General features: G+C 42.1%; 1 protein-coding gene across 1 annotated transcript in view; it reads left to right on the top strand.

The window, feature by feature from the left end:
- Positions 1-18,423, top strand: part of HMCN1 (hemicentin 1) — a 5,606,893-nt gene that overhangs the window by 4,275,797 nt on the left and 1,312,673 nt on the right. The window contains exon 65 of the mRNA XM_044085314.1: positions 11,513-11,637. Within this exon, the coding sequence (XP_043941249.1) occupies positions 11,513-11,637 (125 nt within the window). The remainder of the gene's footprint in view (positions 1-11,512; positions 11,638-18,423) is intronic.

The following is an 18,423-nucleotide window of genomic DNA, read 5'->3' on the forward strand; positions in this document are numbered from 1 at the left end:
CTGCAGTGCCCTTTGGCTTATCTACTGCGCCCAGGGTCTTCACAAAATGCCTGGCACCAGTGATTGCATTTTGCAGACAAAGAGGAATTTAAATATATCCCTACTTGGATGACTGCCTTATTCAAGCAGAGACCAAAGACATTCTACTAAAGCATCTGGCGTTTGTAAAAAGATTACTAATTTGCCTAGGGTACACAGTAAACGAAAAGAAATCAAAACTAGTACCCTCTCAAGAGATAATATTCCTGGGTGCAAGCTTAAGTACAACTGCCCAGATGGCTTATCTCATGCCAGACAAACAAAGGCAACTGACTTCTTACTTCGAAAGCATGGCAACAAAGACCCAGTTATCTGCAAGAAAAATTCTGCAGGCTCTGGGCTTCATGGCATCCTGCATTCTGCTAATTCCATATGCAAAACTGCATATGAGGAATCTACAATGGTATCTAAAAAGTGTTTGGACTCAACATTGCCTGAGCCTGGAATCATTAATTTCACTAATTCCCTGCCTGCAACAGGAGTTTTGATGGTGGGCACAGGCCTGTCACCACAACAAGGGACAGCCATTCACTTTACCCACAGCCAGGCAATCACTAACAAAATATGCATCAGATTATGCCTGGGGGGCCCACGTGTCAGGAAAATGTATTCAGGGCACATGGCCCGCAAGCCAAAGGCATCTTCACATCAATCAAAAAGATATGCTAGCTGTACAAAATGCCCTGACAGCCTTCAAGGACCTACTTCATCCAGGACAGCTGCTGATAAAGACGGACAATTCTACAGTTATGTGGTACATAAACAAGCAGGGAGGTACACATTCTTACCCCCTCTGCAGACAAGCCATGATTTTGTGGAACACAGCATTGACTTACCAAGTACACCTGCAAGCACAATTCCTGCCAGGAAAATCAAATGCTCTGGCAGACGAACTAAGCAGAAACCTCATGGATCCTCACGAGTGGAAACTAGATCCACAAATCTTCAACATGATAACAAGGAAATGGGGATGCCCAAGACATAGATCTATTTGCCTCCCCTCACAACTGCCAACTACAGAGATTCTGCACAAGGACATATCACAAGCAAGCATGGAAAGTGGATGCTTTGTCATTTATCTGGAACAACCTTACGGTATATGCCTTTCCTCCACTGCCTCTCCTCCCCAAGGTACTCCTCAAGGTCAGACAAGAGAAGCCACAAATGATACTGATTGCCCCAGATTGGCCACGCCAGCACTGATACCCAATCCTAAGGAGCTTGTCTCAAGGCCCAGCCTGGACATTGCCTCAAATTCCTCATTTACTGACCCAACAAAACAATCAAATCCTGCACAGGCAGCTCAGAACCCTAAATCTAGCTGCATGGCGGATAGTATAACCATTCCGAATACACCTCTCTCTAAAGCGGTTATGGATGTTATTTTGGAGGCCAGGAGGCCCAGCACCAGAAAATCTTATGCAGAAAAATGGAAGAGATTCTGTGCTTGGAACTAGGCACAAGGAATTGACATGCTTGTACCAAATATCCCAAAGATTTTACAATACCTAACTGAGATGCTGGACAAAGGCCTATCCTTCTCATCAATTAAGATCCATGCCTCTGCCATTTCAGCTCATTACAATATGAACCCACCTATTTTTTCACATCCATTGCTTAGGCAGTACCTCAGGGGGGGCAAAAACATAAGACCTCCAAGGAGAGCACCAATACCTGCATGGGACCTCAATTTTGTCTTGGAAAAACTCACACTGCCTCCTTTTGAGCCAGCAAATACAGCTGAGATAAAATTCTTATCATGGAAAACAGCTCTGCTCCTAGCAATAACTTCAGCAAGAAGAGTCTCAGAGTTACAGGCATTAATGGCTGTGGAACATTTTATTATCTTCCATCCGGACAGGGTTTCTCTAAGGACAAACCCAACATTTATGCCTAAGGTAGTATCCAGTGTGGCTCTTAACCAAACCATTCATTTGCCTACTTTTTACCCAAACCCACAGAATAAAGGGGAGAGACTTCTGCATTCTTTGGACATACACAGACAGCTACGCTTCTACTTGGATAAAACTAAAGCTTTCAGAAAGACTGAGCAGCGTTTAGTGGCATATGCTGCAGGATAACAAGGAATGGCTATCTCAAAGCAGACTATTTCAAAATGGATAGGACACTGCATTCATTTCTGCTATTCACAACATGGCAAATCAGTGCCTAAGGGCATTAGACCACATTCGACCAGGGCAGCAGCCACCTCAGCAGCCTTCCTCAGAGGAGTACCAACCAAGGATATTTTGGAGGCTGCAACTTGGACTTCAGTGCACACTTTTACTAAGCACTACCACTTACCTCTTTACTCTAAATCCAGAGCAGGCTTTGCCACTGCAGTTCTGCGGGGCCTCATAGCCACTCCTAATTCTATTTAGACCCAGCCGCCCAACCTCAGCTTTGGGATTCAACCCAAGTGTAATGACTGCAACAGTGAAACACGATGAACATAGTACAGTTGTGTACCTACCATAAATGTAGATGTTCAAGTGTATTCACTGTTGCAGTCCAGGTTACCCACCCACCATCCCCCTTTCTTTGCTGGGACTTATCTGTACTTCTCTATTCTATACAACCTATGTGGTGTATTTGCTTGTAGATGATGGTAATGTTTATTTTAGTGCATGCTTTTTATAAGCAATATTTTTAGCCTACCCTTTTGGGGGCACCTGACATTTGGGGCAAGAAAAACTGAAGAAAATGGCGTCGGCTGCATCTTATATACCCCTGGTGCACTGACGTCAGGGAAGAGGCGACAGCAACCGACGCCGGACCAGGACTTTGGAATTCATGCTGACTGCGGGTAACCTGCCAGTAGAGTAACCCAAGTGCAATGACTGCAACAGTGAATACACTCGAACATCTACATTTATGGTAAGTACACAACTGTACTTTTTGACTTCTTTGTTTAACTAAAAACAGTTATATATATCTATGTAATATATATGGGTCTACTTTGAAATCCTTATGCCCAGAAGATTGACGTTTAAAATCCTGAGATGAAAATCATGAAACTGCGGAAACTTGAACGTCATATTTTTACTAGGGTAAGTAAATACTTGCCCAACATGCCTTTTTCTCCACTGTAGTGCGATCCTAGAGTTGGTATATATAGTTGGGGGGTGCATAGCCCCCCACCTAGGTGGGTTTTACTTACCCCGGTGTGAGTTTCATTTCCATTTGGCCAATTGTTTACTTACTCTAGTAAAAATCCGATGTTCGAGTTTCCACATTTCCTGATTTTCATCTCGGGATTTTAAACATCGATTTTCTGGGCGTCAGGATTTTGAAGTAGACCCATATACACACACATAGATATATATATATAAATATATATATATATATATATATATATGTCAACTTTTTATTTTAATATTCTTGCTATTTACTACTACTGTTAATTCCATCAGGAATTCTAACTTACTATTGTGTTGTTTGTATCCTTAATACAGCTTTGGGGCTTTTCCAAAGTGTTTTATGACTTGTACTGGCAAACTGAAGTGATTTAATCATACCTGTTGTTTCTGTTGTTTATCTGCTTCATTTTGAAGTTTTGACAGGAAAATGTTGCATTTTTTCATCCTTTTCTTCATTTTATGATATTTACTTCTGACTTAACATATGCTAATAAACCACAGACAAATGCAGTACTAACCAAAACAAAAACAAAAAAAGCCAAAATCCAATGAGTCACTTTAAAAGTAGTCATACAAATTTATTAAACAAAAAAAAACAGATTAAGTGCTTTCATGCTTGGTATAAACAGGACTTCATCAGAGCAATTTGATTCTGATGAAGTCCTGTTTACAGTAAGGATGAAAGCTCTTAATCTGTTTGTTTTTTGTTTAATAAATTTGGATGACCATTTTTAAAGTGAATCCTTGGATTCTGTTTTTTTTTTTTTTGGTTACTGTTGTATTCATTTGTGATTTATTAGTTGTCAGAGTTAACACTGCTGTAGCCATTTTTTATCATTAAGTCACAGTTTTTAACTGCAGATTACTTTATCTGCAGTTTGTATGGAGATGTTTGTTTTCATTTTTAACAAGGAACTCTGCAAGTAAATGTCTTTTGTGCTGTTTTAAAAGATTTCTGTTTGATTTAAGGGCATATATTTGATTTTTGGCACTATTCAGTCAAGTGAATTTTACTTGGTACTGTGACTGTGTACACTGCTGTTTACTACACTTTGCAGGTTGTAGAACAAGGCTTAGCACATTTTAAACTGATTCTGATATATTTTATGCAATGTATTCCTGTTTGCTGTGAGGGGCATAGTTTATATGTCCTGTTATTGCTGTCCTTAGCTGTTAATAGTGTCAGTGTTATTCTGCCTTTTGTTTTTCCCCTGAGTTGATGGATCCTGGTATTGCTGTCCCCCATTAAATCCAGGTGCACCTAAAGAGAAAAATGTCAACAAAAACATTCCTCTGCCTAAGGTTTGTGAATTTATTGCTACTTTAAGCTGGCCTGCAGACCACTTACCTTTTTCACAGTGTCATAATCTGGAATGAGCCTGTAGCCCTTTATGTTATGGGGGTCAGACACATCCTCTGATGCTGTTCCATTATGTGGTTCAGGTATAGGAAAACCAATTATTTAGGTACCTGAGAGGTCCAGGATAAGAGACCCCCTTACCAGACATAATACTCTGTCCCACATATTTTGTCCTGTAATGTAGTTCATAGTAAAAAGAAGCAAAAACTTCACCACATGACATCAGTTTATTACCATGTTTAGGGCTGATGTGGTTTCTTTAGCTAAGCGTGTTTTGCATTCAGCTAATCTTGGAGACTTTGCTGCTTTTCAAAATGACTTTGAGGCTGCCTTCTGAAGAAATCAGTCTAGGGTCACAGATTTTGATGGAGACTCTGATGCAGACATCAGCGAACACACTGAGTCTATCCAAACTGATTCTTCAGAGGGTGAACAGGTTCAATAAACCCAACAGGTATTCACCTTTCCACAGGTGCTAGCTTGGATTAGAGATGTATATGACTGGAAGCAATCTGGAGCTACACCAGAGACTGGCAGATGTTATGATCTTATTGAGGATGACATTCCAAATGTTTTGGCTGTTCCTTCTGTTACCAGCCTTAGAAGGTGCCTGTAAAATTGCATGTAAAACCTCCAGCTTCTGTCTCTAACAAGAGAGCCCTGGCTTCTTCTGACTACTCCACTGGATAAAATTGTGAAGTTGTAAAAATCTCATGGAAAAAAATGTGTTTCTGTCTAGTAATTTGGTCTTTATAATTTTAAATTGTCAAGAATTCATGCGGAAATTTATTTTGCAATGTGCTTACAGTTTAGATGACTTTGCTGTACCTTTGAATGCTGAACAGAAGTGTTATATAACTGAGATTGTTTCCAATGTGAGTCAAGGTTTGAAACATACTTTGAAGAGTGCCTTGAAAAGTGTGGACACAATTTCTTGAAATGCAGCCTCTTCTGTTGCATTAAAAATGTATGCTTCATTACATAATCAGATTTTTTTCCTGAGGATTTTAAAAACAAGATTTTCAATGCTCCTTTTAAGTCCTGAATTTGTGTTTGGTCCTTTTGTTACCCAGATTTTCAAACAATGGGATGATGAAAGTAAATTGATGCGTGGGTATCTAAAATGTTTCATATTCCCAGGATCTCCCCTGATAAGATGTCATCGTTCTAGAGGCAGAACTAACAAAAATCCCAGCATAACAAAAATCAAGGTACCAAGAAATGGCAATATAATGTTTCCAAACAAAATAAAAGGTGTACATTTCCCCAAAAAAAAAAGTTAGTCCCCTGCTAAAGAGAGATTATGCCAAGATTTGTGGCAGTCCATCCCTCCCTGCTGTCTTTCCTGCACTTTCTCCTTCACCCAGACATCCGCTCAACCCAGCAGCATGGCCATAAATAGTATCAGACAAGTGGCTCTTAAAACTAATTCGGTGAGGATACTCTTGGCAGTGGGCAGAAAAATCCACCTCCCTGCAGGGAAATTCCCCTGTACCCACCAGGCCAGACACATCTGTTCTCTGTGGTACTCTTTCGCAAGTTGCAAGCAGGGGTTATGTAACCAGTTCCTGTACCACAAAAAGAAAAATCACTTTACTCTAGAATCTTTTTGGTACCAGCAATTAGCTGTCAAGGAGACCAGAATTGTCTTATCTAGATATGTTTCTGAAGGAACCCAAATTCAAAATGCTCACCCTGTAGATAATCCCACCCCTTCTTCCAGGCTACTCTTTCATTGTGACTTTATCATAGGATCATAGGAAGTTACTAGGCTATTGGCCCCAGGGCTTTACAAGCCTAGCCATGATATATACCCTTGTTCCGCTATAGATGAAGATGTATAGTTTATATTTACAGATGAATTTAAGGTCAGCACCAGCTGCCCCTGTCTAAGAGGGACATAGGAGATACCCCTGGGATAAATTTACATTTTCCAATCCACTTGTCCAAGTCAGACTTAAATAGGGTCATTGATCAGACCCCAGATCTGAAAGATGCTTATCATCACATTTCAATTGCTCCCAATTTCAAAATGAACTACAAAAGTCCTGTCTCAGACCCTCACAAAGAATGTCTTCTTGGGTTGTATGACAGACACAGAAACAGTATGGTCTTTCTACCAGAAGACAAAGCCCTGATTTTCAGAATTCTTTCAAGGATTTGCTCTTCAGGAAGCGAATTCTGCAAGAGAATGTCTCAAAATTCTTGGCCTCATGACACCACTGGCCAGACTCCACATGAGAAAGGTTCAGTGATACTTAAAAACTGTTGGACCTAACACCTGCATCCCTTGGAGTTCCAGGTACCAGTGCTGGATTTGTGAAATGAGAGTTATAGTGGCGGAGGAATCAGATGTCTTTCAATACAGCTCTACCCTTTTGCCTCCAGACTCCAGTTCAGTCAGTCCAAATGGACTTATCAAGTTTTGCACAGGTAGCAGTGTCCAGGTGAGTTCAAGTGCAAGGCAGATGGTGTTCTTCAGATACTATAAAGCACATAAACATCAAAGAAATGCTAGCAGTGATTCAGACCTTAAACGTTCTTCACTACTTATGGTCTCCAGGTCTCCTTGTATTGGTCACAGACAACCCAACAGTCATGTAGTACCTGAACAAGCAAGAAGGTACAAGGTCATGCCATCTTTGCCAGTTGGCATTGATGGCCTGGAAGCCAGCCTTACAGCATTCTGTAATGCTTCAGGCCTCATATATCCCATCAGAGCAACACATAGTGGCAGACTATGGAGATCCCAGATGGACTCTCATGAGTGGAAACACAGGACAGATGTCTGTTTGGATTGGGTTCAGATGTGGGAGCACTTCAAATAGTTTTGTTCACCTCCTTTCAACACAGACAGTTGAAAAAAATTATTTTTAAAACATTCTTGCAGCCATGATTAGGGTACAGAAGCAGTCTTGTTTCATTGGAAGAAGCTTCCTTTATGCATTTCCACCATTTCCACTGATACCAAAGGTACTTCTGAAGATTCAGAAAGATTTACCAAAGATCATTGTGGTGACCCCTTTTCGGTCCAGGCAAAGTTGGTTCTCCCTTTTAATGGAATTCGCCAAGGGTAATTACTACAAGTTTGTTCATATTCTAAAATGAGACCCTTTCAAAAGCCAAAAACACAGTGTCAATGAGACCAGATGGTATCCCAGGCTGCATCTTGCACAAACTACAGAACGAACTAACCCCCTACCTAAACACGCTGTTCAACCTCAGCCTCTCCACAGGCTACATGCCCATAGAATGGCGCACAGCAATGGTTATTCCACTCCACAAAGAAGGGGCCACAATTGACCCTGGTAACTATCGCCCCATAAGCATGACTAGCCTGGTCTGCAAGGCTGTGGAGCACATCATCATGGAACTCATTAACAAAGACATTAGGAACCTCCAAACACTTGACCCGTCCCAGTTCGGCTTTGCTAAGGGCAGATCATGCCTACTAAACCTGGTTGACTTCTTTGAGATAGTCACCAAGGCCATAGACGAGGGAAAGGTAGTTCACACAGCCTACCTTGACCTCGCCATGGCTTTCAACACCATTCCCCAATTGGGTATTACAGAAAAACTCACCAGCCTGAACATAAACCCCTACGTCACGAGATGGATTGCCAACTGGCTTACAGACAGAACTTACACGGTAAGAATAGCGGGCTCCAGGTCCGACTCTAAACCAGTCTCAAGTGGTGTCCCGCAAGGCCCGGTCCTGGGACCCCTACTGTTCGGCATATACTTCTCAGAAGTACAGGTAAACACAGGAGGGCTATGGTTAACCAAGTTCACCGATGACTGCAAACTGGGAGCCATAATTGACTCTCCTGCTGACACAGACATCCTGCAAAAGGGCCTTACTGAGATGGACACCTGGTGTCAAAGTCATGGCCTCAAGCTAAATGCCAAAAAAATGCATGGTCATTCCATTTGGGAAAAACAAAACACCCACGAATTACCACATAGGGGGCAGCCCCTTTAATACAGAAGAAGTAATAAGAGATCTGGGGACCCAGGTAGATGTAAAATCTTCTTTATTTGCATTAAAATCAGCCAATACAGCCCTATAGCACCACAGATAATCCAACTGATGCAGCCAGAATGGCCCAAAGCCACCACAGATAATTCAAAAGTTGAGTGCGCTTTCCCTTTGCCCAATGCAAAGCTTCATCAGAACTGATGAAGCTTTGCATTGGGCAAAGGGAAAGCGCGCTCAACTTTTGAATTATCTGTGGTGGCTTTGGGCCGTTCTGGCTGCATCAATTGTTGGATTTTAACGCAAATAAAGAAGGTTTTACATCGACTGGTCCTGGTCATTCCTGTCGAGGTATTGGTGATCCAGGTAGATAGTAATCTCTCCTTTGACAATCATATTGCCAAAGTAGTTAGGAAATCCTTCTATGTGGCCCATCTAATCACTAAAGGGTTTGCATCTAGAAATAAAGAGGTTATAGTGCCCCTCTACTCGTCACTCATTAGACCCATCATAGAGTACAATGGCCCATTTGGGATGTACCTCACAAGACACTTCCAACAGCTCAAAAGACCACAAAAGTACCTCACCAAGAGGATTACTGGCCTCAAACATATGTCCTATGCAGCCTGACTGAAAAATCTCTGGCTGTACTCAGTGGCATATCGCTTGCTCAGAGGTGATCTCTGCCTGACTTACAAAGCCATGTCCAACTCAGAATTGATGGACATGCTTCACCTAAAGAAATCCAAGTCACTATGAGCCACGCACTCTAGTAAGCTAAACCTCACCACAACAATAAATAGAACATGCTGGAGGGATAGATTCCTGTCACAGAGACTCCCCATGCTTTGGAACAAAATTCCAAATTACATCAGGCAGAGCCCGTCACTAACACTCTTCACGATGGATGGGTAACAGAAAATACACCCCTGGGGTCACTTCATTGGCTCTGCTTGATAGAGGATCAGTTAATTAATCAATGGAGTGGCAAAAGCCGACACACTCTGGCTAGGCTTATAAATGCCCTCGGGCAGATAGCCTAGTACCTACCTATGAACCTAAATCTTCTCACACAGTGTCCAGGGCAACTGGTGCACACCAGCTTAGAGCAATTGCAAGAGGCAGAAAACCTGCAAGTAGAAAATCTTAAGTTTATAAGTGGAAGAGGTTTTTCCTTGGTGGTGTCTAACCAATATCAGAGAGCCCAGTATGGTGTCTACCCCAGTGGTTTTGAAATATTTGTGTGAGTTACTCATTGATGGCTTACCTTATCCATGTGTCGAGGTGCATATTTTGGCCATCTCAGTTTATCTGCCCTTTGATCCCCCTCTTTCATCTCTTTTTATGAGTAAACAGTTTGTGAAAGGAGTGTTGTAATGGAGGCTCCCTTGAAAGCAAATTCCTTCTTGGGATCTCAACTTTGTTCTTGAAAGATTGACCTTATCTCCTTTTGAACCTGCCTTTCAGGCTGATTTGAAGTTCATCACTTGTAAAACTGTTTTGGGTATTGCTCTGACATCTGCAAGGGGAGTCTGTCAGCTATACGCTCTCATTGTGGATCAACCTTATCTGATTTTCCAGAAGGACAGGTTTGTTTTACTCACTAATCCTTCTTTCATGCCAAAAGTTGTTTATGAATTTATCCTGAATCAAGCTATCAGTCTCCCAGTTTTCTTTCTGAAACCAAAAAAACAAGGGAGAGAAGATTCTGCATACCTTAGATGTGCACATGCAACTCAGGTATTACCGTGACAGAACTAAGTCCTTCACGAAAGCTGAACAGCTGCTCATTTCCTTATCTGGGGCTAAGAAGGGTAAACCTCTATGTAAACAAACAGTTGCTTGTTGGTTGCCATTTGCTATTATTGTTTGTTATTCCCACCATTGTAAATCCATTCCAGGGAAGGTTAAGATACATTCCACCAGAACATTATCCTCTCCAGTGGTAAATTGGAAAGTGGTGGACTGTAGAAGCAGTCCTCTTATCATTCCTGTACAAAACAATGTAAACTGGATTCTTTCTCAAGTTCCAGGGCAGGCTTTGCGAGGACCATTCTTTATGGGCTCCTGGATCCTTATCCTTCCTCCACCCAGGTAGGGTAAGCCTTGAGAATCTACCCATATGTCACTGAGGCAGTGTGAATAATGAACATAATACAGTTGCACAAGTCCTGCTTACCTGTAACAGTAGATGTTTGAATTTCACATTGATTGAATGGTAGCACCCACCCATCTTCCCCTTTATTCTGTCTATAGTCCAGTGGTGTCCAACCCTGTTGTGTTATTGGTTGACTTTATTTATGTGTGTTGGTGGTTTTGGGCTGCAAATTGTTTGGTTTCAGGTAATTCTTGCTTCTGGTCCTTCTTGGTTCTTCCTACTTAGCACTGATAGCCTGAATAACTGACTTTGTGTGACAGGGGTAAAGCTTCCCCTGATTGGAGGGACTTAGCCAGTCCCCTATCACAGGGAGTCAGAAGTGGGGATTCTTAGCTCTGTAGATCTGACAGTGTGAGTTTGTGCAGGCATAGAACCCATATGCCACTGAGGCAGTGAGAAATTTGGACATCTGCTATTACAAGTAAGTAGGACTTACAGAACTGTACTATCTTCTTGGTATATGTCTGTCCACTTCAACATACACTCCACCCTGACCCTCCCCCCATCCTTGCTTGTCCTTTGTGTATCGGTGTGTGTTTGTCTAGCTGACTTTCCAAAGGCCTTAGTTAAGAGCTAGACATGCCATCCTTTGTTTAATGCGGTGTATTGTGATGTGTGCTCTGGGTTTCTTATTTATGCTTTGTGTGCTTTGGCAGGCAATCTAGAGCTGGAGAAATGAAGAAGCAATGAGTATTTTGAGAGTTGGGGAGGAGCTCTAGGTGTGGAAAAATCCTACGGAAATGAATTTGTATTGCCTAAAAAATGATTCCTTTATATACTAAATGAATCTAAGCATTTTTTGACTGACTCTTTATTCTTTGATGTTCCCTTTATACCAGAGTGACTCCTGATGGTCGTATTCTGAATATCTATGGTGTGTTAACAAATGACAGTGAGAAATACACTTGTGTGGCCACTAATCCTGCTGGAGAAGAGGATCGCATTTTCAATCTTAATGTATATGGTAGGTAATAGAATTCAGTAAGATAAACATAGAAGAATGTTTGAAGTCAATTTAACATGTTGGTGGCGTGCATATTTTGGTGTTGGTTTTCTTCTTTGTGGTTATAGATCATAGAATTAATAACATTTGCAAAATACAAATGAAAATCCAGAAGTGAGGTGTTTTGACCAGCATTTCAATATTGTGCTGCATGTGTAGCACAGAAGTGGAAATTCAGACATACATAATGTGGAAATTGTGATAGTCATTATTTATTTTAAATGTGTTAAAGCAGACATCCTTACCCTTTTCCATGCATTCCCATTTTTCCTACTTTTAAAAGGGGGGTGGATAATGAACTAGTAAGGAAATGGCCAATGTCAATAAGCATGGAGGGTGATACTCATTTACAGATGCAAAACTAATATGTGATTTAGGAGCAAATAAGGTAACTGCATATATAAGACAATGAGAAATGAATTAAGAAAAGGATATTATCAGGAACAGTCAGAGGACAGGTATGATGGTGTGGAAGTGGGGGAAAGGAAGGGCAGGAAGATAAGGGGAGGGATGGAGAGATAGAATAAGTTCGGCCGTGACTTGGAGCAAGAGCATAACCAGGATTTGCTTATGTATTCCCTTAGAGAGCATTTAAAGGAAGGCAGCTTAGGGATTGTTCTAGTAGTTAGAGGAAGGAAGTCCCAAACTTTAGTACAGAGTATGAGTGTAGGCTTTGGCCTGATAATATACATATATATTCATATGTAATCTACTTTAAAATACTGAAATGACATAACATCAACTTGCAGAACATCAAAATGAAAACCAGGAAACTTTACATTAAAGAAAGTTCACATCATCATAATTTTTCACCGTGTAAGTAAACACTTGGCCAACAGTACATAAAATAAACAAACTGAAGCAAATAAAACCCACCCAAGTGAGGGCTTCACCCCCCACACACCCTCCTAACTAAATATACCAACTCCGAGATCACACTACAGTGGAGAAACGGACAAAGTTCACCATGTTGGCCAACTGCCTCCTTTTGCGGTGAAAAATTACAGTGATGTGAAAGTTCATTAATGTAAAGTTTTGTGGTTTGTTGACGTTATGGCATTTCGGTATTTTAAAGTAGACCCATATATATATATATATATATATATATATATATATATATATATATTTAGATATATATTTAGATATATATGTATGTATATGACTATGCCCTAGAAAATGCATGGTTCTGAACTGTGAAGCTGGAGAACATCTTTGAGTATTCCATGTACTGCAAGAAGATCACTCAAAACCTAAAGAACTAAATTCATACAGTTCACTGGAAGGTATTTTTGTAAAACTAAAATTCAAACACTTTCACCACATAATGCGAAGACAGGATTCAAAAACAAAAGAAGAAGGGGCAGCAGAGGTTAAGAATTTATAGACAGCATTACTGAAGTAATGAATATGAATTTACAAGAATTTAAAGAACAATTTATTGGTAGACTTACCTGGTGTGCTAAAGTCCCTGAGGTCACAAAAGATTAGTCTTGACCAAACAGCAGCCAATGAGGATCATCAAAATGAATTGTGTTTTATGTAGGAATATTCATAGGTTCATAGGGTGATACTAGGTTATCTGCCCTAGGGCACTTATAAGCCTAGCCAGAGTGTGTTTGGCTTTCACCACCCTTTTAGATTAGTTGACTGTGCCTCTGTATAGTAGGTCACAGAAGGTAGCCATATTAAGGTTAGTTTACTGTACCTCTGTCTAGCAAGGACACAGAGGAGATCCCAGGGGTAAACATACGGTCTCCCATCCACTCGTCAAGATTTCTCTTGAATAGGGTCAGTGAGGGGCTCTGCCTAACATGGATTGGGATTTTGTTCCAGATTGAGGGGGAGCCTCTGGGATATGAATCTGTCCCTCCAGCATGTCCTATTTATTTCTGTGCCGAGGTTCAAGTCCCTGGAGCGTGTAGCTCCAAGGGATTTGGATTTCTTTAGGTGGAGCATGTCCATTAATTCTGGGTTGGACATGGCTTTATACGTCAGACAGATGGCCTCTGAGTAGGCGGTACGCAACTGAGTAGAACTGGAGTTTCTTTAGCCGAAGTGCATAGGGCATCTGTTTGAGTACCTTGATCCTCTTGGTGAGGTACTTTTGGGGTCTTTCCAGTTGCTGCAGGTGTCGGGTAAGGTACATCCCAAATGGAGCATTGTATTCAATTATGGGCCTGATAAGTGATGAGTAGAGGGGCACAATGACCTCTCTTGATCTAGATGTGAACCCTTTCGTGATAAGGTGGGCTATATAGAAGGTCTTTCTAACTATTTTGGCAACGGGATTGTCAAAGGAGAGATTACTATCTACTTGGGTCCCCAAGTCCCTAATTACTAATTCTGTACTTAATGGATTACCACGTATGTGGTAATTTGTGGGCACTTTGTTTTTCCCAAAGGGGATGACTATGCACTTTTTGGCATTTAGCTTTAGGCCATGGCTCTGGCACCAATTATCCGTCTCTGTGAGACCCTTTTGGAGGATGCGCGTGTCAGACGGAGAGTCGATTATGGCGCCCAGTTTGCAGTCGTCTGTGAACTTTGTCAGCCACAGTCCACCCCTGTTAGCCTGTACCGCGGAGAAATATATACCGAACAAGAGGGGTCCCAGGACTGAGCCTTGTGGGACGCCACTTGTAACTGGTTTAGAGTCTGACATGGCACCTGCAATTCTGACCATGTGGGTTCTATCCCTGAGCCAGTTTGCAACCCATCTTGTGACATAGGGGTTGATATTTAAGCTGGTGAGCTTATTTATGATGCCCGATGGAGTATTGTGTCAAAGGCTTTTGCGAGGTCCAGGTAGGCAGTGTGGACTACCTTCCCTTCATCTATGGCTTTGGTAACAGTTTCAAAGAAGTCGACCAGGTTCAAGAGGCAAGATTTGCCCTTAACAAAGCCGAATTGGGTAGGATCCAGTGTCTGGAGGTTCCCAATGTCCTTGTTTATGATTTCCATGATAATACACTCCATAGCCTTGCAGACCAGGCTGGTCAGGCTTATAGGGTGATAGTTTCCGGGGTCTGTTGTGGCACCACCTTTGTGGAGCGGGACCACTGTTGCTGTACGCCATTCCTTGGGTACATATCCTGTAGTAAGGCAGAGATTGAACAGTGTCTTTAAGTTAGGGTTTAGTTCTTCTTGGAGCTCATGTAAGACGCAACCTGGGACACCGTCTGGTCCCATTGATGCTGTGTTTTTTGCTTTGGAGAGGGCAGCTCTCACCTGTGCATCTGTGATCACAGGGAGGCTACATTCTGTTGGGACAGACATTTACTCTTTTGGAGGGGAAGGGGGGGAGAAGTTTGCACTGAACCTTTCTGCCAGGATGTTGGCAATGTCTGTGGGTTCAGTGTATTTTTTTGTCATTTTGCACTAACTCAGAGCATATCTGGGAGTTGGCTCCCAGGTTCCTGACATAACTAAAGAGGGCCTTGTGATTATCCTTAGTGTCTTGTGCAGTTTTTCTTTCGAAACTTGACTTAGATGATTTCATGAGGGATCGTAGTTTCTTGCTAGTACTGATCAGAGGCGCCTTCCCTTTTTGGGATTTTGCTCTATCGTGTAGTAGCTTCCTCCTTCTGTTATATAGCTTATTTATGGCCGGGGTCCACCAGACAGGTCTCCTGCCTTTGGAGGAGTGAGTCTTGGTTTTATTTGGGATAGCATGCTCCATGCATTCCTGTAGGTGTCCATAGAATGCTTTTGTAAAGGATTCTGCATTTTGGGTTGTAGTTTCCACTGGCCCAGGGCCTTTGAAAGATTTCACCTCGGTTTTGAGAAGTGTGAAGTTTGCTTTTGAGAAGTTCTTCACCATGGTTTCCTTGGCTGGGGGTGGGGACGGAATATGGATGTCCAGTGAGATTAATTTATGGTCTGATCTTACCAATGAGGGGTATACCTCTGGTGTGGAACATAGAAACCCCATGTTGGTGATGACCAGGTCCAATATGTTTTCCCCTCTTGTGGGAGTGGTGACCAGTTGTTCCATAGCATTTGAGTTTATAAATTCTAGGAACCATTGGGCGAGGGTGTTTGGGCTTGAGTAGTTTTCCCAATCAATGTTTGGGTAGTTGAAGTCACCCAATATAATGGTGTTTGGAGAGACCATCATATTTTCCAGTGTTCTTAGGAAAGCCGAGTGGGGTTCCTGTGTTTGGGAGGGTGGTCTGTAGCAGGCTACAAACTGAAAGGCAGTTTTGCCCACTGCTAGTTGCACATGGATGGTCTCCGATGCTTCGTGCAGTGCCACTAACCTGGAGGTGTGGGTATCTTTGATGTATATGCATACTCCCCCTCCTTTTGTGGTTCTGTCCAAGTTTTGTGGCCGAAAAGCATGGTATGAAGTATAACTTGGTAGTGCTGGGGTGCTTTTGGGAGCCGTGAACCAGGTTTCTGTTACTGCAGAGATGTCGATATTCTCCATACTGAGGAGAGTCTCGAGTGCGTGCATCTTGAGGTTTAGACTTCTGGCGTTGAGCAGCATTACCCTTAGTTTTTTCTTTGTGTTGTCTATGGAGGTGGGTTTGTCTTTTGAGCTTTGCCTAAAAAAGGCACTATGGGGGAGGCAAGAGCCTTTGCCAGTATTCGAAAACCCAGGGGTGACAGATGCAAGCCGTCCCTCGCGAAGCAACGTGGCTTGTCGAGCATGTCATCCCAGGCTGACAGACGCTGGATCCCCTTTGAATGACACCAATACTTTAGCCAATTGTTAAAATTGATCATTTTGTCTTTATACTGTGGCATCATTCTTGGTGAGGGCAAGATGCTACTCAAGGTCAGGGTCATACCGGCCTGGGCTACTTGATCAGAGAGCTCCTCTATGTCTCTTTTCATGTAGTCCAGGGAGGTACGTCTCAGGTCATTCACACCAGCATGGACAATGATGGAGTCATATTTGTACTTGCTTTGGAGTGACCTGAGTGCATGTGTTATGTGGCGGATCCTGGCACCCGACAGGCAGCTTACAGTGACCTTCTCCTTATTCAGTCTGGTGAGTGGGGCGTCAGTGTGTCTGACAATAGAGTCACCTATTACAAGTGTATTCGATGTGTTTAGCCTTAAGGGCTGTGACTGTGTGGCACACTGACTTTGTGAGTTATGTGTTACGTGGGTATTGTTGCATGGTGGGGGTTGCTTGGATGTCTGCTTTGGAGGTCTCTGCTGCTTAGGTAGATTTTTGTTTAGAGCCTCCAAGTATGTTTTTGTGTGTTTATGTGTTTGGTTTGCTGGTGCGATGGGTGTATGTGAGACTAGATTTGTGGTGTGTGTGGTTACCTTTTCCACCTGACCGGCTGTGCCAGTACTGGGTTGAGAGAGCTCAGCCTCCAGTTTGGCTATATAGTTGCATCTCTCACATATGTTTGAGCTTGTTGGGAGGAGGAGAGGGTGGTCTGTGTACATAAGGCAGTTGTAACATTGCCTCAAGATTCCCAGATCCACCAGCTGGACTGGGGAGTAAACCCGAAACTGGCCAGTGGACATTCCTGAAAAGTATAGGGAACTACTTATTGACTGATCAGAAATGACCAAAAGGGAGCAAATATTTAAAAGGTGTATAAGAGGGTGTAGTGCTTAAGTTTATTAGTGTTTACCTGTAGGTTTACTTATATGAGCCAAGTGCTGGTCTTTAGAAAGAAAATAGAGTGCTTATTTTGAGATTTAGAGCAGATCTAAGGGAAAAAGTGAGGAGCAGACTTTGTGGAGCCGGAAATAGTTTAAACCCGTTTAAGCGGCGCTGCCCGATGCTGCGCTATGCGCAAAATCACGCAAAGCCTCGCCAAAGCGGGTTTTAAAGCAGGGGACTTGAAAGAGCTAGGAAATAGCCCAAAACGGCCAATAAACAACTAGTTACTGGGTGAGACCACTCCTCCAGGGACAGATAGGCTGCTCAAAGCTCCCCACTCTCACTGGTGAACATAGAAGCTTCCTCCTATCCAAGTAAGGATATGGGCAACACAGGAACTTGTACTGAAGTCCGGAATACAGCAGAACCTGAATTCAGGACTATTCTAGCACAGTAAAGGCGGGAAAACAAAGATATATATATATTTTTCCTTTTTTTAGGACAGTATCAGAGGCAGAAAAACACAGTAAATGCTTTGCACAGGCTAGCGCACTTGAGTGGGCAGCCTTAACCGTTAAATTAAACAACAAACAATTACTTTAAAGTGCAGGTAAGCAAAAAATGCAATAACAAGCTTATTAAGGTGTTTACAGCAATGGATTTAGTATTATTTGTCAATTGCATCTCCAACAGTGGACCTTTTCATCAAAACTTGCCCCCAGAAAAGTTAACTGTACTAGGCGAAGGTCATGCAGGGACTTTACCCTCTCTACCTCCCCCACCCCCACCCCTTCCTTACTTCTTAAAACAACCTTTGAAATAAACTTTTTTATCAAAACAGTCCACTTGTGAACCATTTCATCAAAACTTGACATCAGAAAAATTAACTGTCCAAGGTGAAGTTCATGCGGGGACTTCGCCCTCTCTACCCCCTTAATATAACAACCTCTGAAATTACAAAACCTTGGAACAAATTTGTAAACTCTATCGAAACAGTCCACTGCTGGAGGCTGACTTGTGAAAAATGAATAAGTACACCATAAAACATTAATGTCTTTACAAATTAAATAAAATGCCTGAATAAACTAAATTAACTGAATAATCCATTTTGTGCTGTCTTGAAAGTATTGATGGATAGCAAAACATTCAGATAGGCAAGCCGGGAAAAGATCTACAGA

The sequence above is a fragment of the Protopterus annectens genome, chromosome 10.part0, assembly GCF_019279795.1.
Source record: "Protopterus annectens isolate FY-2018-M chromosome 10.part0, PAN1.0, whole genome shotgun sequence".
NCBI lineage: Eukaryota > Metazoa > Chordata > Ceratodontiformes > Protopteridae > Protopterus > Protopterus annectens.